This window comes from Acartia tonsa, chromosome 5 (assembly GCF_053477335.1).
Source record: "Acartia tonsa isolate MP-2025a chromosome 5, ASM5347733v1, whole genome shotgun sequence".
In the NCBI taxonomy this organism is placed as follows: Eukaryota; Metazoa; Arthropoda; class Copepoda; order Calanoida; family Acartiidae; genus Acartia; species Acartia tonsa.
In genome coordinates, this window is record NC_137264.1 from 2,690,675 (window position 1) to 2,712,829 (window position 22,155).

At 33.4% G+C, this 22,155-nt stretch overlaps 1 protein-coding gene across 1 annotated transcript; it reads right to left on the reverse strand.

Moving 5' to 3' along the window:
• Window positions 1-5,623: 5,623 nt before the first annotated feature.
• Window positions 5,624-18,563, reverse strand: LOC145320214 (neo-calmodulin-like). The gene is made up of 8 exons (XM_080162650.1): window positions 18,500-18,563; window positions 17,318-17,396; window positions 16,748-16,800; window positions 15,113-15,182; window positions 10,627-10,669; window positions 9,759-9,794; window positions 6,541-6,590; window positions 5,624-5,756 (listed from the first exon to the last, which is right to left on the reverse strand). Exons 1-8 carry the CDS (start codon window positions 18,539-18,541, stop codon window positions 5,668-5,670), a joined length of 462 nt encoding a protein of 153 aa, XP_080018776.1. The 5' UTR covers window positions 18,542-18,563; the 3' UTR covers window positions 5,624-5,667.
• Window positions 18,564-22,155: the final 3,592 nt, after the last annotated feature.

Genomic DNA, 22,155 nt, shown 5'->3' on the forward strand with positions numbered 1-22,155 from the left:
TTATTTACCTTCCATAATGAAATCTAGTAACAGAACCGTAGCCAAACTGCTTGGCATGTCCACTATTAAATTGTCCTTCCTCACAGACGTACACAACTGGCGCTGAAATTTTATCAAATGTCGTCGTTGAAGTTTGCTGAACAATAGGGTGGGAGAAATATTTCCTTATCAAATTTAAGCGATGATCGTTTACCCTTTTTGGCTAAAGGCATTGCTACAAACCCCAAATTACAAATTTCAATAATGTTTAGAGGATTTTTTTAAATTGTAGCTTTAAACAAGTCTACTTTTTACAAAATTACTATAAGGCAAGCACATCACAAAGCAATATAATTTAAAATCTTGCTTGTTTGTCTGCAAACTATCCTACCAACAAATATCATTACAATTGCATTACCTTTGTCTGAAGGACTTTACGTCGCATGGTAATGGGATGTGCCTACTATGTGACATAACATTCCCCCACGAGAAAGCCCAATCTTTCCCGCTTTTGTATAATTTTTGAGGAGTACGATTCCTGTGACGTCATATAAAAAGGGAACAGGGGAAGCAAATCTCTTCCCTTTTCTCCCATCTCTTTTAAAGAGATTTTCTTCCCCCCTTCCCGTTTTCATTCCCGAAACGTATGACGTATGACGTAACTGGAATCGTACTCCTCAAAAGTAATACAAAAGCGGGAAAGATTGGGCTTTCTCTCCCCCACTACAATAAATATATGATATGTAGCCAGGACAGAACCTAACCCACCCACCTCCCGACAAATAGTTGAAACTTTGGTCTAAATGGATGGTTGATCATAATTGTATTCCCAGCGGGTGGATCCAAACCTGCAGTGCCCTATCCTTACAGGGTAATATCCATAAGAGGCTCTGTTACCTTTCTTTTATATAACCTAACTTACAATAAGTATCAAAACTATTTTTTTTTAAAACGCCCTTTTGGTGTACAAATTCGATATAAGGGAAACAGTCAAAAAACTTTTGTGATATTCTTTGAACACAATCGTGACGATTTTTCAAAGTTCAAAGTTTTGATTCAACGGGCTTCAACAAAATAGATTTTTACTCAACAAAATTTAATGAGTAAGGTGTCAAATTAAAGATCTTACTATTTTTGTTCATATTGACAATTTTCTTCTTTTTTGTTGCGTTTTAGTACCTTAAAACTAAAATTACTTCAAAAATAAAAGATCTACAAAAAAAATGATTGCGTATCTAAATTCTATGGATCATTTACATCCACTACTAACTAAAAGCACCGACTAGCTATTAAAAAAATCACATGAGCTAGGACACATTCTTTGCATAAAACATTTGTAATATAATTTAATTTCTCGTATTCATTTGAATCCGGTGGATAGGAACCGGTTCTCATGAATACGAAAAAACTATGTCTAGCATCGTATTATATCCAGTTTTCTACGAATATAGAAATGTACAATCATAAGATTAAAACTATTTTTTTTAGCCGGTGCCTTCGGCACCACGGGGCTAAAAAAATAGTTTTAATCTTATAATTGTACATTCTATATCCGCGGAAAGCCGTTTATAATACGATACGAGAAATAACTATTCTCGTATTCATTCGAATCCGGTGGATAGGAACCGGTTCTCATCCATACGAAAAAACTATGTCTAGCATCGTCTTATATCCAGCTTTCTACGAATATAAAAATGTACAATCATAAGATTAAAACCAGTTTTTTAGCCCCGATGTGCCGAAGGAAAGCCGTTTATAATACGATGCGAGAAATAACTATTCCAGTATGGCTTCGAAACCAATGGATTAGAACTGCTTCTCCGCCATGCTGTAAAATCATGTATAGCATCGAATTACAGACAAGAATATTAAGATTAATACCAGAGGCTAACAAAACTGGTTTTTATCTTATAATTTTTTCATTTTAATAACTGTGAACAGCTGTCTTTAATATGGTGCGTTAAATAACTATTCATCACTTTCTCCCTGATGGAGTTCTGCATTTGAAACACAAATATTCCAAAGACAATAACTTGGAATATCATCCTAATGGATTTTAGATGGGACATTTTCAATCATATGAAATACTATAACATTTATTAGTGGCTGCGCCTTTTTTTGCGAGTTTGTAACATTTTTCAGTATGGCTTAACCGATAATAATCCGCCGGATTGGAACAGTTTTTTAGCCAAACTGAAAGTCATGTATAGAATCGTATTACACACAATTTTTCACGACTATTTTAATATCCGCAGAAAGCTGTCTTTAGTACGATGTGAGATGATATCTCAAGGATCTCCGATTTCCAATCTTTAAGGTGATTTTTTAACAACACGGTACAATTTGGAAACCAAATTATGTTTATGGATATTAACTGAACGTCTACATATCTATAATACAAAGTAGAACGATGTCTGTCTGTTTGTCTGTGTGTCTGTTTGTTTGTAGCAAAGGATCTCGCTAACCGCTGAACCGATCGGGTTCTCCTTTACAGGGTAGCTTCTCATAGGTCCCAGGAAGGTTTATAACTATTTTCTTGGGGGGGGGGGACACCCCCAAACCCCCCAAAAATAAAAAATACCCCCCCCCCAACAATTTCTTTTTCTTTTTAAAACTAAAATTTAAATAGTGGGGTCGACTACCCCCCCCACCACCCCATAAAAAAAAATCCCCCCCCCAAAGAAAATTAAAAAAAAAAAGATTTAAAGATTTATTTTTAAAAATTTAAATTACGAAAAATTAGTTTGACCAAACCTCTTGGGGCAAAGCCCCTAGAGGCTAGGGGCGAAGCCGCTAGTATACATTATAACATATTAAATTGGTGTAATTTTAAAAGCAAAGCATCTCTATAATCAGGTCTTAACATTTAAGTATGTCCTAATTATGCATCATGTATTTAAGCAAATTTGGGACCGATTGAAGTTAACCTTTTGTTTAAAATTCTAGAATTCTTTTTCTTTAAATATAAGTAGGTAGTCAATGTCTGGTTTTTAAATGCTTGATTTTATGGTTGTTGCCATCCTTTTATTGAGGTATAACATATGGGGACAAAATGAATATTGTCACAAACCATAAACACTGAATAATGACACCAAACTGAAACTAATTCATATTTATACAAAAATATGACACTTTATCATATTGATGTTAAAAACACTTAGGTAAGTTAGGCTTAATACTAGACCGTTCCATTAAAATACACTTTTCGAATTTTAGTCTTCTGCTAACCTAAAAAGTTACTCTAGGAGCCTAGATATTTTTCAGGCCATTTCAAAAGGAAGTTTTGAAATCATAAAAAAAATTTAAATGATTAGAGAATGGCTTGGAAGATGAATTTAGGTGTTCTGCATATTTCAATTTAAACACATAATGACAAAGATATATTATCTCAAAAATCTTTTGTCAAAGTCTACTCTACACCTAGTGCTGGCGATTTCTATTTTCACAGGTATAAAATGCATGATTTTAGAAAACTGACTGGCGCTAGGTGTAGAGTAGACTTTGACAACAGATTTTTGAGATAATATATCTTTGTCCTTATGTGTTTAAATTGAATTATGCAGAAGAGCTTAAAACCTGTACATTGCTGAGATATTGTTAAAACCGCCGTGCTACCGTTATCTGTTGATATTTTACATGCCTGGCGCTAGGTCGCCAGCAGAGATAGAGAGCTGAAATTTTGTACATGTATTTCTAGGCTCCTAAAGTAACTTTTTAGGTTAGCAGAAGACTAAAATTCGAAAAGTGTATTTTGATGAAACGGTCTACTTAATACAAATATTTTTACACTAAATTATAGGAAAATCATTTAAATTTAATATTTTATAACTATTATTAAGTTATGCTTCTGTATGCAATTATTTTTATATCAAATTATCGGAAAATCATTTAAATTTAATAATTAATAACTATTATCAAGTTAGGCTTCTTCATGCATATATTTTTACAGATCCACAAAAAGTTATAGGATGTCTGTGTGTTTTAGCAACAGACCTCACTAACTACTGAACCGTTAGTTCTCCGACCTTAATAATAAAGCTTCTCACATTTTTTTAGGGGGAATGTTTATAATTATTTTTGGGGAGGGTACCTCCACTATTCTATGATAAATCGCCCGTAGAAAAAAAAATCATAACCTCCCATAACGACTTCGACACTCTCTTTCCTCAAGTGTCTCTAGAGGCATCAGTACCTTCAAATGTATTATTTATTTAATGTTTTTGTCTAATCCCTATTTTTGTACGAACAAGATGACCAGATCCATAAAAGCGAAGCACTGAAACGGTAGGACAAACGGACATTAACACTTGTATAGTGTCAGAACTGAATAATCAGAATATAAAAGCTAAGCACTGAAACGGTAGGACAAACGGACATTAACACTAGTATAGTGACAGTGTGACAACTGAATAATCAGAATATAAATGTAACATTAAAAAAACATTAAACAAGGATGACAACATCCATAAAAGCGAAGCACTGAAACGGTAGGACAAACGGACATTAACACTAGTATAGTGTTAGAACTGAATAATCAGAATATAAATGTATAAGAGTCGAAGCAAAATTGTAAGTAAATTTGTTAAAAAACTGCTTGATACAGGTTAATGTTTATGGACATACTTACATTTTTAGGACTTGATAATAGAGTTGCTTCGCTTATAATATTGTACTTTGTTGTCCCAGGAATCAATATACAAAAATCAGATGAAATGGATGATTAGATCACATAAAAATTTTATGTTAAAAAAGTTAAAAATCAACATGTTTAAAATGGACGTACGGACTTTCCGGTAACGATTATAGATTTGCTTTGCTTTCTAACTCGTTCCTAACTCCTATAGGAATCATCATGCAAAGATTGAAATCGATAGGACAATTCTAACATGCCTAATTAACGAAAAGAGCTATCAGTTACGTACGGACGGGGGTATTGACGAACGGGCCGATTCTAATTATAGAAAAGCTTCGCTTTAAAAAAAGAAACATACTATTTCAACAATAACATTGACTAGCTAATAATTTTGTAATGATTTACTGTTAAGTACGTAAATATTGAGTTTCTTCACCTCTAGGCAACCCATTTATTAAACCACCCGCCTATTTTTTTTTTACAATTATATGTTTGGCTTGCCGTCGGGGAGGTGTCAGGTTCGAATATGAGCCACACTGCGTCATAATAAAGATTTCAATAATAATAATATCAAGAGTAGGGAGAATGTTTGGATCCAAAAGTTCTATGCAAAGTTAGGATTTCCAGACATAGGTTGTGCAATCAAAGGTTCTCTGTTTGGTAACCCAATATCCATCGGACGAATGTACGCTTTACATTGCAATTATAAGACGCGGCGGAGTATGTTTCAAAGTGAGTGGAGGGTGCAAGAACACCTCGCCACCGAGAAGTAAGAAGTACGTTGTCAGCATAAGCGTTCAGAAGGGGATTGTATACATCCCCAAAGTTAAGAAGGTGTTCATTGTTCATTATGGCAAACAATTTTTCACCATGTGCACTATCCCATGTCCATAAAACTATCAGAGGTTTGTGTAGATTTTGGTGCTTTAACAAAAAGTGGTCTGGGCTGACCTAATATCGACATACAGACAGTCAAATGACATTATAACTACAAACTTGGCATAATAATATAACAAATTTTTGACAAGGGTAATTTTTTTATTTTTAACAATGAATTATGGAAATTTAGAACATACAATAATATCTTTGAATTCTTGAAAACTTATTTTTCCATCTTTATTTGTATCTGCTATCTCCATCATTTCTAACAAAAACAAGCTCTTACAATTTACTTTATCTTTTACTAGCGGCTTCGCCCCTAGCCTCTAGGGGCGAAGCCCCAAGATGTTTGATCAACCTAATTTTTCGTATTTTAGATTTAAAATGAAAAAGTAAAAAAAAAAATGTTTAAACCATTACAGGTCCAGTAGGTATATTCCCTGAAGAGTAGAGCCCAATTGGTTCAGTGGTTACTGAGATCTTAAGCTTCAGACGAACAGACAGAAATACAAACATCGTTCTACTTTGTATTATAGATATTAAAATACCCCCCCCCCCCCGAAAAAAAATTAACCCCCCCCCCCGCCCTAAATAAAAAAGCTTGGACGCCCCTGGTTCTTTGAGGAATCAATCTAGCACCCCAACCAATTATCATATCTTAAAAAAAGCTTTATAAAAATGTGTAGAATGTTGACTTAACCAATCCCTAAAAATTCCAGCCGTTTATCTTGAACAGGAGTTAAGATAATCATGAAAACTTGAAAACTAGGAATCGATCTAGCACCCCAATCAATATACAAATCTTAATGAAAATAGGAATCTAGGAATCGATCTAGCACCCCAATTAACAAACAGATGGACAAAACAATGTATAGATTAGATGCGCATATGTCATGGGAATCTTCACTAAAAATTTTAGTTGTCTATCTTTAATAGGAGCCGAGAAAATCACGTTTCCCCCATTTTGTCTCAGACAGACGGATGGACGGACGGACATTTCAGATTATAGAGTAGCTTCGCTACTAAAAAAATAAAATATAAGAGTGTCCCTTTGAGCTGAGATTCCCCAATATTCTCTCCAAGGATACTCAACATGTTACTATATAATTAAACAAGAGCAAATTATTATATTAGCAGCGCAGCAATAAGAAATAAAAATATTTTGATGAAATGGAACAATGAAATGTATTGTAACAATGTAAAATATTTTAGTAATTGTACTCTATATGACGCTATAATTTAATTTACATTTGAACTAGTCAAATTGAAGCACAAACACAAAATATGAAGTAGAATAAAAATATAATGATTTCAGTTTTAAGTAAATTATTAAAATTGATCTAATAGGTATTCAAATATACAATAATATTTTTCAAATATCCATAATACTCATTTACTAAGTATATTTGCGATAACTTTTATTTAATAGATTCTTCCAATTTTTAACATTTACAAAACAGCCTGCTATATTGCTTCAAGATCCATATCAGATCTATATAGGAAATAAATGTCTATAAATGAGCTCAAGTCTTCCAAGGAATAAATGTTCAAAACTCATAGTGCTCCAATAATCCTCTTTAAATTCTCATTGACCAAAGCGATAAAACCTTAATTCTATTTGTTTATGGAATGAATAAAGTTTTTCATTCCATGTTGATATTTGAATTACATTGACGTATTTAATCTTGATTTAATAAACAAAAAATATACGTTCATAATATAGAAAATCAAAGAAAACTCTGTTTTAAAAGAATTCGATTGTGGCGACACTTCCGTAGTGTTCAAATATTAAAACTAAAATTTTAATCATATTAACCCTTTGGTGATGGTAATGTAAATAAAAAATATAATTGAAGAAATCTTTTTAAAATCATTTAAAATATTAAATATTTACTTCTTTCTTTTAGATAGTAAAGGCGAGGGAGGAAAATTTAAATAGATAAGTAGATATGTACTTATAGAAAACTAGCCAATAGTGAGATAGTTATATCGAGCCAACTCTAGTTGTATGATAACAACACGAATTGTAAAGAACATTTGGTGGAACAAGAATAAAATTCCTTATGTAAAAGTAACAGGATGTCTATGTGTGTCTTGTCTGTGTGTAGCAAAGGATCTAAATTATTTTAAACGAGGGAGGGTACCCCTCCCTCTTCACTCAAGTTCCCCTAGAAGATTTTAGATGTGTAGCCAACAGTATCTATAATACAAAGTAGAACGATGTCTGTCTGTCTGTTTGTTTGTTTGTCTGTTTGTAACGAAGGATCTCGCTAACCGCTGAACTGATCGGGTTCTCCTTAACAGGGTAGCTTCTCATAGGTCCCGCAAAGGTTTATAGCTATTTTGGGGGAGGGTGCCACCACCCTCCCAAGAGAAATTGCCCCTAGAAAAAAATTACTACCCCCCCCCAAAAAGAAAAAAAATTCATTAACTAAAATTAAATAATAATTGTTTTTACTTTTTCTTTTAAAATCGAACTTAAGAAATCGGGTTATCCCATTCAATTCCCCCCTCCATAAGTGCCCCTAGAGGCTTATAGGGGCGTAGCCGCTAGTAACTTAAAAAGTAATAAAATAGAGTTACAGCGCTTATTACATAAAAGAAACACAATATTTTGTTGGATAATATGAATAACAAATAGTTTTATGTTAAACAAGGATGACAAAATCCATAAAAGCAAAGCTCTTAGACTGAAATTGAGGACAAACAAACATTTACACTTGTAGAATGTCAGAACTGAATAAGCAGAATATTAATGCTTAGATTATAATATTGTACCTTGTGTTAATAGGAATCAGTATTCCAAAATACAGATAAATAGGACAATTATGTTGTGGTAATACGGCAGCAGACGGACGGGCATTTTACAGAGTTGCTACGCAGTGGCTTATCAAGTCAAGCCTTCTGCACTAATCCTATTATATCACCATTCACCTCATGACCGCAGATGACCCCATCGGCAGCGGTCAGATTGGACTGGCTAAATAGGGGAGGGGCACGGACACTTAGCAACCCCGCGCCCCTCAGGCAACTATCCTACCGGGAGATGGTGCCTTCCCCTTTACTGCAGCTTACCCCACAGATGTCTACCGCCGCGGGCTACGCCCTTGTCTCCCACACCCCCCTTCAAACCTAACTCATTGTTATCATCTATTTTGTATATATATAGTAACCACCCATTGTAAATGTATTCAGTTTAAATATAATTTCTGTATGAGTAAATCCTGCTAGTTTGTTTTGGTAGAATACTTCAAGGCTAGGGGCTCGTTGGATTCGAACTCGCAACCGGTGAGCTGAAACGCTTCGGCTTACCACAATGTCACATAAAAATTGTTGTCAAAAAGATTATCATGCTTTTAATGGACGTGCATCTGCATACCTGCTGCATACGGACTTTCTGGTAACGATTATAAAGTTTTTACGGACTGACAGAGCTACCCTAATCAATTTAATTAGGGTCGGACCGTCCGTCCGTCCGTAATGGATAGCTTTTTTCGTTAAGTTAGGCATGTTAGAATTGTCTTATCGATTTCAAACTTTGCATGGTGATTCCTGTAGTAGTTGGGTACGATTTAGAAGGCGTAGCAACTCTATAATCATTACCAGAATGTCCGTGCGTCCATATTAAATATGTAGATTTTTTTACTTTTTTAACAACAAATTTATATGTGATCTGATTATCCGATTGATCTGATTTTTGGGATACTAATTGCTAGGACAACAAAGTACAATATTATAAACGAAGCAACTCTATAACTAAGTCCTAAAAATGCAAGTATGTCCATAAACATAATTCTGTATCAAGCAGTTTTTCAACAAATTTTCTTACAATTTTGCTTTGACTCTTATACATTTATCTTCTGATTATTCATTTATGACACTAAAGCATTAAAGAAAGAGCAGCTTATCATGCATTTAAAATCTAAAAGAATCTTGTCTAGTATAGGATTCTACGTAGCAGCTTATAGTGCCTACAAAAAAATAAAATGTCGTCGTACAATACAAATGACCGATGATAGGCCAGTATACATTGTAATTAACCAATGGTAAAATGTAAACTGGCCTGTCATTGGTTATTTGTAATATATGACGGCATTTTTTATAGGCGCTATAAGCTGCATTTAAATTAAACAGAAAATGCTCAATTTAGTGAATACTCTTGATTTTTTAAAACATTTTGTAGAAGTCTATCTCATACAGTAGTAAAGTATATCTATTAGACAAAATGCTTACTGGCCAGGGGAATCTTCACAAAAGAAAGGTTTACCTTAACTCTTCTTTGCTGATAAAACCATCTCCATTTCTTTTTTTAAAACATAATTTTTTTAGGTTTTTGTTTCTTCTATCAGATTAAAAGTAAACTCTTCTATGAGAAAAATGGATGTAGAATTAACGTGGATGATATAACAGGAGGAAAATTTTCATTTTAGTTTGCAATTTCATCTCGCATTAATTGGTCGGGCCGTTTATGCAGTTGGAGAAAAGAGGATGGGGGTGATCATTCATTATTCTAGCCACCTACTGCAGAGTTTTCTTTATTATATGTAGTACATGAAAATCTGGTGTTAGATCCAATTAATTATACATCCATTATGAGATAGCTTTAGACGTCATTTAAACAGTTTTATATATTATAAGGAACGGAGCTCCTCTATGTGGGACAGTGAAGCTTCTGAAAGGTCAAGGTGAGATGAACAATTATTTTGGAAATAGTTATCCCAACAAACCCCAAAAAGAAATCGCCCCTAGAAAAAAAAATTCCCCAGAAATATAAATTTTTTTTTCTTTTTAAAACTAAAATGAAAGTGGAGGGTCGACCCCCAACCCACACTTCCCTCAAGTACCCCAAAAGGTCTCTGGGGGGGTAGCCGCTAGTTAATAACTTAGACTTAGGTATTATTTCGTTAGAAAGGGCTTAGTATGGATGCTGTGAGTATTGGTGCAAAAAATATGACGTAACAAAAAAAATTAGCCAATGAGAGGCCGTTATTGACCAATGGTGAAATTTATAGTGGCCTCTCAATGGCTAATTTTTTTTGTTACGTCATATTTTTTGCACCAATACTCACAGCATCAGTATGGTTACAATCAGCCTTGTTTCTAAATTAATTTAATTCAACTTAAAAACTTTTTTCCTGTCAAAAACATTGAATGCTGCTTCTGCTTCTTTCTCAGAACCTTTATATTAATTTAAATTATCAACAGTATATCTAATTTATTACCATCGAAGCTAATTTATAATTAACTTTGTCTGTCAGACCGACTGTAAGCAAGTTCGGGTGCAGAAAATAGGAATACCAGGGCTGTCATACATATTTTATAGTACTTTATTATTAGGTAGGTACTTTTTTACATTATTAAATTATATTACCCCCGGACCCCCCCCCCCCAAGCAAATTTTACCCCCGAGGTAAAAAAAAAAAAATTTTGGATGGGGGGGGGGAATTTGTGGAGCGCTTCGCGCGCCATTCAACACCAACCCCCCACACACAAATTATCCATCCCCCTAAAATAAAAAAGCTTGGACGCCATTGGTGTTTGGTCAGTTTGTAGGTCGTGCTTAGAAGGCCCATAAAATTCTCGGAATAGATTTTTTCTGTGTTATTAGAAACAAAATGTTGATTTTTGTAGAAGCTAGTAAAAGTGGCTGACTCAGATTGTGACGATAAAAAAATAACCAATGAGAGGCCACTATAAACTTTACAATTGGTCAATTACAGTGTATACTGGCATCTTATTGGTTAATTTTTTTGACGTCATAATCTGAGTCAGTCACTTTTACTAGCTTCATTTTTGTACAGCACCTACTCTCAGTGGCGTGCGAACCGAAGGGGGCATTTGGGGCAATCGCCCCCCCCCCTAGCGACCAAAACGCCTCCCCCCCTGCCCCCCCTAGCCACCGCCCCCCCTGCCCCCCCTGCCCCCCCCCCTAAATGTTGAAAAATGCCCCATTTTGCCCCCCCCCCTGGTCAACAAAAATGCCCCTTTTTGCCCCCTACCCTACAAAAAGCAAAACTATCCCAGTTTCCAAAAAAAAAGATCAAGAAATACTCAACAAAAAAATGTTGGCACTTCGCGCCAAACAGACAGTTACTATTCATTTAACCTTACCAAATTTTTAAATTAGTGTAGAAATTAGGTTATAATCTTTTTTCACTGAACATAACAAACCAGGTAATAGGAAGTATTTTATTTTGTATAATATAAACTTTTTATCAAAGAAATTTTGTACATCCCCAATGATGATACACAAAATTACCCCTTATATAGATTACAATTAGTGGATGAAATGTATGGAAACTTGACTTAATTAACCAACCAATCAAAATTCCATTAAAGTCCCCAAAGTTGTTGAGCCAACGAATAAGAAAATTTTATATGAAATATTGGGGACTAGTGTAATAAATAGCCCAAAAACCCATCCTTCCCTGCATATTTGAAGAAAAAAATTTGCGCTTCGTGCCCTTCCAAATGGTTTCTGCTTTTTATCACATTGTTTATTTTGTTTCTATTTCTATAAAAACATGTGTAAACAACAAATATTTAATCAAAGAGTTATTTTATATAAAAAAGAAACAGCATTGATATTTATCTAAGCCTTTTTCTCAACACGGTATGTCTGTCTAAATGAATAACTATATATGATGTCATATTTTTTTCAGGATAAGTTTATCATTTTTTTGTGTACATACCCTTACAAAAAGACATGTTTTTTATGGCAATTTTCATTAAAACCCCTTAAAACTAACTACACTCTATATTCCCAACTTGAATTCAAAGGGGGAGTAAATATTTTTAGGTGCGCTTCACGCACCGCCCTTATAAATCATTGAAACACCACTTAATCAAAAATTAATAGAGTTTTAAAGTGTTATTTAAAGAGGGTAGGATATGTTGATATAACTTTTTAGCTTCTCTATAATTCACTATGGCTGTCAGTATGTAATGCTAAGGGGGAAATGTGATTTTTTCAACTGCAATTAAAGATAGAAGGCTAAAACTTAATGTTAACATTCCCATGATTATGGAGTATAATTAACTATTAAAAATTCATGGAGGTTGGACTGCTTTTCAGGACGTTTTTGGCTATTTTTGTATCTTTTAAATTTCGGGTATAGTCCCTTTTGTGACATTGCCTCTTAAGGTGCATTTCGTTGTATTTTCACAGTAGCTTTTCACCTATTTATAGCTCCTGAGGGGCCAATTGCCTAACCCTGCGGGGAAATCACCTGACCTAACTTAACCTAGAATAACCTATTAAAAGCTACTATGAAAATATGATGAAATGCCCCTTAAGAGGCGTTGCCACAAAAGAGACTATACCCCAAAGATTTTCATATTTCTAAGAGATTTTTATATCTGTAGATGAAAGTACAAGTAATTTTTTTTATTTTTTACATAGTTCTTTATATCTTTGGTTTTTATGGTACGATAAATTTTTTTGTGGATTATAATATTAAAAAAAATATAATTTCTTGCTGTTTCGAGCATCCAGTATGTAATTTACTTTGACTGTCATCACACAACATACAGGAAAAAGGATTTGTGACTTTTTCTAACTAAAATATACATTTATTTCAACAGATGCTTTTTAAATCTACTTGTCTGTATTCTTATTAATGATTTTTTGTGCTTTGCTTCTTAAAGATGTTGTCATCCTTGTTGTCATACAATAAAGAAATATTTAAAATCAGTTTTACATATTAGGTTAATTTTTGGTAAATTATTTCCAAAATGAGTGTTTTTATCTCCCACCCCCCCCAAATTTTTTTAATGGGGTTATTCATCCTTCCTGCTGAGATTTTATAACATCCCCTTCCACCCATAAAAAATGTTTTGTGGTGGGGGGGGGGGGGAGGTTAAATTATCTTGTTCTTTTTTTTCAAAGATGCTTTCTAGCTCACTTCACTTCAGTCATTGCAGGGTGGGGAGAAGGGATGGGGGAGAAGAGATGGGGGATATAAATGGGAAATAGGGATGGGGGAAGGGATAGGGAATAAGGAAGGCTCATAATCAAATAATCCCACCCCCTTAAAACGCCCTTATTTAAATTAGTATATATAATTAAAATGCCCCCCCCTAAAGCAAAGTGCCCCCCCGGGGCACTTTGTTTTAGGGGGGGGCAAAATTTTACAAAATCTTCAAAATGCCCCCCCCTAGACAAAGTGCTTCGCACGCCACTGCCTACTCTATAACTTTATTTTGTCCATCCGTCTATTTGCTTAGCTCAAAAGGACCTTCAATTTCTTCAGAGGAAATATATTGTTTTCTCAACTTCTATCAAAGATAGAAGTTTATTAATAGTTATTTCTCGCATCGTATTATAAACGGCTTTCCGCGGATATAGAATGTACAATTATAAGATTAAAACTAGTTTTTTTAGCCGAAGGCACCGGCTTAAAAAACTGGTTTAATGTAATGATTATACATTTTTATATTCGATGCTAGACATAGTTTTTTCGTATGGATGAGAACCGGTTCCTATCCACCGGATTCGAATGAATACGAGAAAGATTTTTATCAGTAAATATTTGGATACTTATGGATGTTGTTTTCCTTGTTTTCATGAGGATTTTAAAATATAATTAGGTAACCATCTAAAAACAAGGATTACAACATCCCTAGATAGCGAGGCATAAACAATTATGGAAGGAAACACGGACACATAATAGAAGATGGTCAATGGTCATAGATCAAGAATAAATTCTATGAGGAAAATATCATGAAACCTTTTCAATATGATTTTATACATTTTAATATTTAGCGTCACTAACAGAATAGTTATTTCTCGTATCGTATTATAAACGGCTTTCCGCGGATATAGAATGTACAATCATAAGATTAAAACTAGTTTTAATCTTATGATTGTACATTTCTATATTCGTAGAAAACTGGATATAATACGATGCTAGACATAGTTTTTTCGTATTCATGAGAACCGGTTTCTATCCACCGGATTCAAATGAATACGAGAAAATTATATACTCATACTTAGGGGTGTCCAAAGGGGGGGGGAATCACTCCTGGTGGGGTAAAGGGGTGATTTCCCCCCCCCCTCCCAAAAAAAAAAAGCTTGGACGCTCTTGCTGATGATCATTGGTATAGAGGACATTTACAAATAAATTTAGCCGTCTATCCGGAATAGCAACCGAGAAAATCTCATTTCCTTTAATACGCTACAGACGGACGGGCAGACAGACAAAGTGAATTATAGATTACCTTCGCTGCTAAAAAAGATAATATATTTTAATTATGCATCTAATAGTTATTTCTCGCATCGTATTATAAACGGCTTTTCGCGGATATAGAATTTACAATTATGAGATTAAAACTAGTTTTTTTAGCCCCAAGGTGCCGAAGGCACCGGCTAAAAAAACTGGTTTAATCTTATGATTGTACATTTCTATATTCGTAGAAAGCTGGATATAATACGATGCTAGACATAGTTTTTTCGTATGGATGAGAACCGGTTCCTATCCACCGGATTCGATTGAATCCGAGAAAAAGTATTCTATTTAATGTGACGAACAGGCATACTCTAATCAGAGAGTTGCTGCGCTACTTAAAATTCTTAGAAAATGATATTTTTCCTCAAATTATTATTTGAAAATAAAATTTTACCTTCTCCAATTTCTAATTTTCTAATCATGGATGTTTTGAATTCTTCAAAATCTATCATTCTATTTCCATCCTAGCCGAAATAAAACATGCATTAATAATCCTATTATAAAGTGTGTGTTTTTTATGAGAACTTTTTTGAAAGCAATTTTACCCCCCTTATAGTTATCACAATTTAATGATTAATGGCTTATTTTCTTCGTTTTTTAAAACCATTTATAGAACATCAAAAAAATATTTCAGTTTGTATTTAAAAAGTACAGTAAAATCAAAAATTCAAAACTTAGGTGTCAACATCTTAAAATGTTTTTAGCGCATCTTCTACCCTTTGCAAGAAAAAAATTGGATTTTCAGTAGTCGACTTTGGGGGGCCAGTACTCCCTCCATGGTTGAGATATGGCCTTCAAAGTTTAATATGTTCTAGAACATGTCCCCAATAGTATCTGTATCAATTTTTAACTCATCTCAACTTTGAAGCGTTTTGCAGCCATTCTTGCAAAGGGTAGAAGATTTGAGTATGAGAAAAATGCGCTAGAACCATTTTTAGATGTTGACACCTAGGTTTTGAATATTTGATATTACTGCATTTTTTAATAAAAACTGAAATATTTTTTTGATGTTCTATAAATGGTTATAAATAACGAAGAAAATAAGCCATAAACATAAAATTCTGATAACTATAAGTGGGGTAAAATTGCTTTCAAAAAAGTTCTCATAAAAAAACACACACTGTATAAAGTAGTAAGCTTTTATTTTTTCTGTGACTAAATATCTCGCTAACCGCTGAACCTTTACAATAAATCTTCTTTTAGGTACCGAGATGGTTCTAAGCTATTTTTGTCATAAAAAGTCTGGGTATGGTTTAGGTTTATTTTTCTGCCCTTCTATATTCCTTCGAAATATAGAACCCCAAGATGCTAGGGGCAAAGCCTGCAGTCTATAATAGATAGTATAACGATGTCTGTATGTCCGTCTGTGTCATCAGATCATGGTAACCGCTGAACCTACAGGGATTTAGTCTTCAGGGAATATTGTTACTAACTTACTAGTTCTGAGATGGTTTTAGGCTTTAATTTTGGGAGACGGGACACCCTAAACTTCCCCATTACTGTAGTCTTTACAGGTGTTTGCTGGTTCTGGACAAAATATGAGTGTGTGTGTGTGTGTGTGTGTGTGTGTGTGCTGGGAAGTAAGGGACATTAGGCTGTTTATTACTTCAGCCAGCAAAGTTTTACAATAATGTTTTCTCATTCGTTGGCTTAACAATTTTGGGAACTATTATTAAATTTTGACTGGTTGGTTCATTAAGATGAATGTTCAAACATTTCAACAATTATTTGTGATTGGCATTGTGTTTATCGTCATTGGAATGGATACTTCCATCAATTTATCGGCCATTTTCTCATCCCTTTAGATCCCTGGTGTATGTGTAACCTATTTTCTCGTATTCATTCGAATCCGGTGGATAGGAACCGGTTCTCATGAATACGAAAAAACTATGTCTAGCATTATATTATATCCAGCTTTCTACGAATATAAAAATTTACAATCATAAGATTAAAACTAGTTTTAATCTCATAATTGTACTTTCTATAACCGCGGAAAACCGTTTATAAAACTATAATTGCATGTACTTACTGTGTCCACATCATTGATAATATCTATTAATTCTTCTTCTGTTGGATTCAAACCTCATCAAATTAAAAAGTTAATATGTTTTTAAAAATCCAAACATTCTTGACAAATAGCGAAGCTTTTCTATAATTAGTGTAGGATCGTCTGTCCGTCCATAACTTTTAGCTCTTTTCGTTAATTAATACATGTTAGAATTGTACTATCGATTTAAAACTTTGCATGACGATTCCTATAACAGTTAGGTACGAATTAGAAAGCGTATGAACTCTATAACCGTTACCAGAAAGTCCGTACGTCCATTAAAAACATGCTGATTTAAACTTTTGTATGATATAATTATCATTTATTGTTAATTTACTCAAGGATCTTAAGGGGTGCGACCCTGGACGATAAATTAGTTCATATTCCCAATGACCATAAAAAAATAGTATTCTGTATATTAAAATTATTTGTTGACACTACTATTTCGGATCTAAAATTTTTAAAAAGTACCCAAATTTCACGCCTACGAATCTAAAACTTTGGGTCTCAGTATAATTTAGGTTACAATGTCCCCTCCCTGCCCGAATATACCTATGGACTGCATGACTTGTCCTAGCTCCTCTTTGGTTATAAACCCGTCATTATTCTTGTCAAACATTTCAAAAGATTCCTAAAAAATAAAAACCTTTTTTAAAAGCGAAGCTTTTCTATAATTAGGGTCGGTCCGTCCGTCCGTCCGTCCGTCCGTCGGTCCGTCCGTCCGTCCGTCCGTAAAGGATTGCTTTTTTTGTTAATTTAGGCATGTTAGAATTGTCCTATCGATTTCAAATTTTGCTTGGTGATTCCTTTAGTAATTAGGTACGATTTAGAAAGCGTAGCATCTCTATAATCATTACCAAAATGTCCGTACGTCCATTTTAAACATGTTGATTAACAACAAATTTTTATGTGATCTAATCATCCGATTGATCTGATTTTTGGTATATTGATTCCTGGGACAACAAAGTATAATATTATAAGCGAAGCAACTCTATAATCAAGTCCTAAAAATGTAAGTATGTCCATAAACATTAACCTGTATCAAGCAGTTTTTTAACAATTTACTTACAATTTTGCTTCGACTCTTATACATTTATATTCTGATTATTCAGTTCTAACACTATACTAGTGTTAATGTCCGTTTGTCCTACCGTTTCATTGCTTCGCTTTTATGGATGTTTTCATTAAAAACATTAACCTGTATCAAGCAATTTTTCAACAAATTTACTTACAACTTTGCTTCGACTCTTATACATTTATATTCTTATTATTCAGTTCTGACACTATATAAGTGTTAATGTCTGTTTGTCCTACTGTTTCGTGCTTCGCTTTTATGGATGTTTTCATCCTTGTTACAATAAGGATCGTCCATAACGTATAGATATGATTGTTAGAATTTCCCTATCGATTTGAAACTTTGCATGGTGATTCCTGATTCATTAGAAATCTATTCTAATTCTATTCTAATCTATGAATCCATATGAACATGTTGATTTCTTGGATGTTTAGACATAAAATCTAATTTCTTTTGTCTGTCTAGCTGTCTATCACGCGATTGATTCGTACCCATCACTTCCCCGGTGACGAGCGGATGCGCTACGTGCTAAACCACAGTCGCAGGTATGAAAAATAAATGAAAAATAATGGTATTAATTTGAAACGATATCTTAGACATGTGAGCGAGGCATCTACCATATCAACCCTTTTTGTTTGTCTGTCTGTACTAGTTTTTACCTGTAGGGTGCACATGAATTCATCTGACGTCATTTTATCCATTTTCAAAATTCTTTAAGATATATTAAATTAAGGATGACAATATTCATAAAAACGGAAGAACAAACGAGCATTAACAATTTTAGAGTTTCCTCACTATAAACAAAACTAGCGGCTACGCCCCTAGAGGCCTCTAGTGGCACTTTAAATGTTTTTTTTATATTTAAAATATAGCTATTTTGCATTTGACGTTTATTTTTCGTTGAACTCTCTTTCTAAAATCGAGAAATTAAAAAAAAATGATTTCTCTAGGGAGGCACAGTTATAGAATCTCGACCATACAGAATTTTTTATCCAATCTTGACAAGAGAGGTATTTACTATTTTTAGAAAGAGGAATATATATAGAAAACGCCAATGTAAATTAGAAAATCCGCAGAAATCATATTTGCAAGTTATTTGCAAAAATCTGAAATTTTAATTTGCAAAATTAATTTTGTAGCCTTAAATGACAGATTTAGAAAGAAATCTTTTTATGAAAGATGTTTATCTATAAGTTTAGAACATATCTAAGGCAAAAAAAATTTCTTTAGTGTTTCTTTTTTCACCTTATATATGAAAAAAGCAGTTTCTCACATTTTATGATAAAAAAAGGTATAGGAACAAAAAAATATGTTTTTTCTTGATGTAAACACAATAATTGGCATAAAATCTATCATCCTAAATGTAAAAATCAGATATAGAATCCTTTTTAGAGCAAATATAGTGCAAAAAGTAACCAAGACATTTTTGCAAAGTATGAAAATCTAAAGAAAATAGTTCTTTTTTATTTTGATATACATATCAGATAAATGTATATAAAATTAGTGATAAAAAACTATAAAACATGTTATAACTTTTTTCAACACTGTCATTGAGTAAATTGCACTTTTAGGTTTAAGAATTACCGAAGTAGTGCATAAAAACTCTTTTTATGAAGTAATTAAACAAAATAAATGCAAAAAAACAACTACAAAATGGTCTACTGCATTATAAAAACGCCTAATTGTTGATTTGAATTTATTTTGTTTAATAACTTCATAAAAAGAGTTTTTATGTGCTACTTTGGTAATGAGTAAACCTAAAAGTGCAATTTACTCAATGACAGTGTTGAAAAAAGTTATAACATGTTTTATAGTTTTTTATCACTAATTTTATATACATTTATCTGATATGTATATCAAAATAAAAAAGAACTATTTTCTTTAGATTTTCATACTTTGCAAAAATGTCTTGGTTACTTTTTGCACTATATTTGCTCTAAAAAGGATTCTATATCTGATTTTTACATTTAGGATGATAGATTTTATGCCAATTAATGTGTTTACATCAAGAAAAAACTTATTTTTTGTTCCTATACCTTTTTTATCATAAAATTGGAGAAACTGCTTTTTTCATATATAAGGTGAAAAAAGTAACACTAAAGTAAATTTTTTTGCCTTAAGTATATTCTAAACTTATAGATAAACATCTTTCATAAAAAGATTTCCTTCTAAATCTGTCATTTAAGGCATGAAATTAATTTAGCAAATTAACATTGCAGATTTTTGCAAATAACTTGCAAATATGATTTCTGCAGATTTTCTAATTTACATAGGCGTTTTCTATATATATTCCTCTTTCTAAAAATACCTCTCTTGTCAAGATTGGATAAAAAATCTTTATGGTCGAGATTCCATAACTGTGGAGGGTGGTGGTACCCTCCCCAAAAAAAGTTATAAACCTTCCCGGGACATATGAGAATCTACCCTGTTAAGGAGAACCCGATCGGTTCAGCGGTTAGCGAGATCCTTCGGTACAAACATACAAACAAACAAACACACAGACAAACACACAAACATCCTGTTACTTTATTATAAGGATATAACTTGAATACAGGATACTGTTTAAGGACATACGTATGAATTAATTTTTTTGAGGTTGGTAGTAAATAAACCTTCTTACACCTTTAAATCATGAGAAGCTACAGGGTGTTTCAATAGAAACGTCTTTTTTAAAATCTTAATTATGCATAGAAAATAAAACAATTATACAAAGTGCTTTATATATCTGGAAAACCTATTCTGGGACATTTATGTTTCAATATTCAAAAAAGATTTTTTTAACTAATTATGCCTTAAAAACCGGTTTTCCAAAGGCCTTATTTTTAAATCTGTTAATCTTTTTTAAAAAGCGTTTGGAAAAACCGGTTTGTAAGGCATTATTTGTTGAAAAAAATCTTATTTAAAGGAGAACCATATTGGTTCAGACTCCTTGGTATAGACAGACACATAGGCATCCTATGACTTTAATATATAAATTCGCTTATATTATGACTAGTAAATGTTGCAATAGCAATTATATATTTATAACTATTTTATAAAATTGTGCAATTCGTTAAATTTCTGATAAGGCAATGAATTTCACCAGCTTAGTAATAACACTGAATATTATTTTATTTACTTGATAAGAATATAATTTAAGGCGTGTAGAAGATGGGTGTATCCACCCTCTGACACCATGGAAACTGTCCCAATTTTGTATAACTTTTGCGGAACATGTTCCAGTTACGTCATATTTTTCTTTCCCGAAAAAGGGAAGGGGGAAAGAAAAAAAGGGAAGGGGGGAAGAAAAAAGAGATGGGAGAAAAGGGAGTTTTCCCCATCTCTTTTGAAGAGATTTTCTTCCCCCCTTCTCTTTTTCGGGAAAGAAAAATATGACGTAACTGGAACATGTTCCGCAAAAGTTATACAAAATTGGGACAGTTTCCATGGTGTCATCCACCCTCTGACAAAATTAAGGTGTGGGATACAACCCCCCCCCCCCCCCCCCTTTGGGATCAAACAATCAACACACCTCTAAGGGGTGTACACTTTCACAAAAAAAAATCTAAGGACTGTGTCTAATAACAAGGATGACAACATTTATAAAAGCGAAGCTCTGAAATGGAAGGGCAAACGAACATTGTTTATAGAGATGCTTTGCTTATAACATTGTACCTTGTTGTAATAGGAATCAGTTTTTAAAAAATCAGAAGAATCGGATAATTTTAACATACAAAAATTTGTTGTCAAAAAAGTTAAAAATCGACATGTTTCAAATGGACGTACGGACATTCTGGTGTTGATTATAGAGTTGCTACGCTTTCTAAATTGTACCTAACTACTACAGGAATCATCATGCAAAGTTTGGAATCGATAGGACAATTCTAACCTGTTTAAATTAACGAAAAGAGCTAACTCTCTGTGACGGACGTACGGACGGACCGACCCTAATTATAGAAAAGCTTCGCTTTTAAAAATGATAACACCCCCTTTAGAATTAAAGGTTGTCCGCGCGCCTAAAGCTTTGTTGTTCGTCATATTTTAAATTTAAATATCACAAATGATACTTAGGATATGTATTATTTTTTTGTGTGAATATTTCTCTAACCAAGAGATACTTATTGTCTGTTTACACCATAAAGCCCACAAGGTTTACACCCCTTTTGTCGTATGCATTACACCCCCCTCAATTTTTATTTAAAGGGGGTGTCACCCCCATGGCAAAACCTTACGCACGCCAGTGCCACTGAATAATATAATCATTAATAAATTGATAATTTATGACTCATACTAAATCATTGGAGAGTGGGAAATTGGACTTGAATTTACAGCAGTT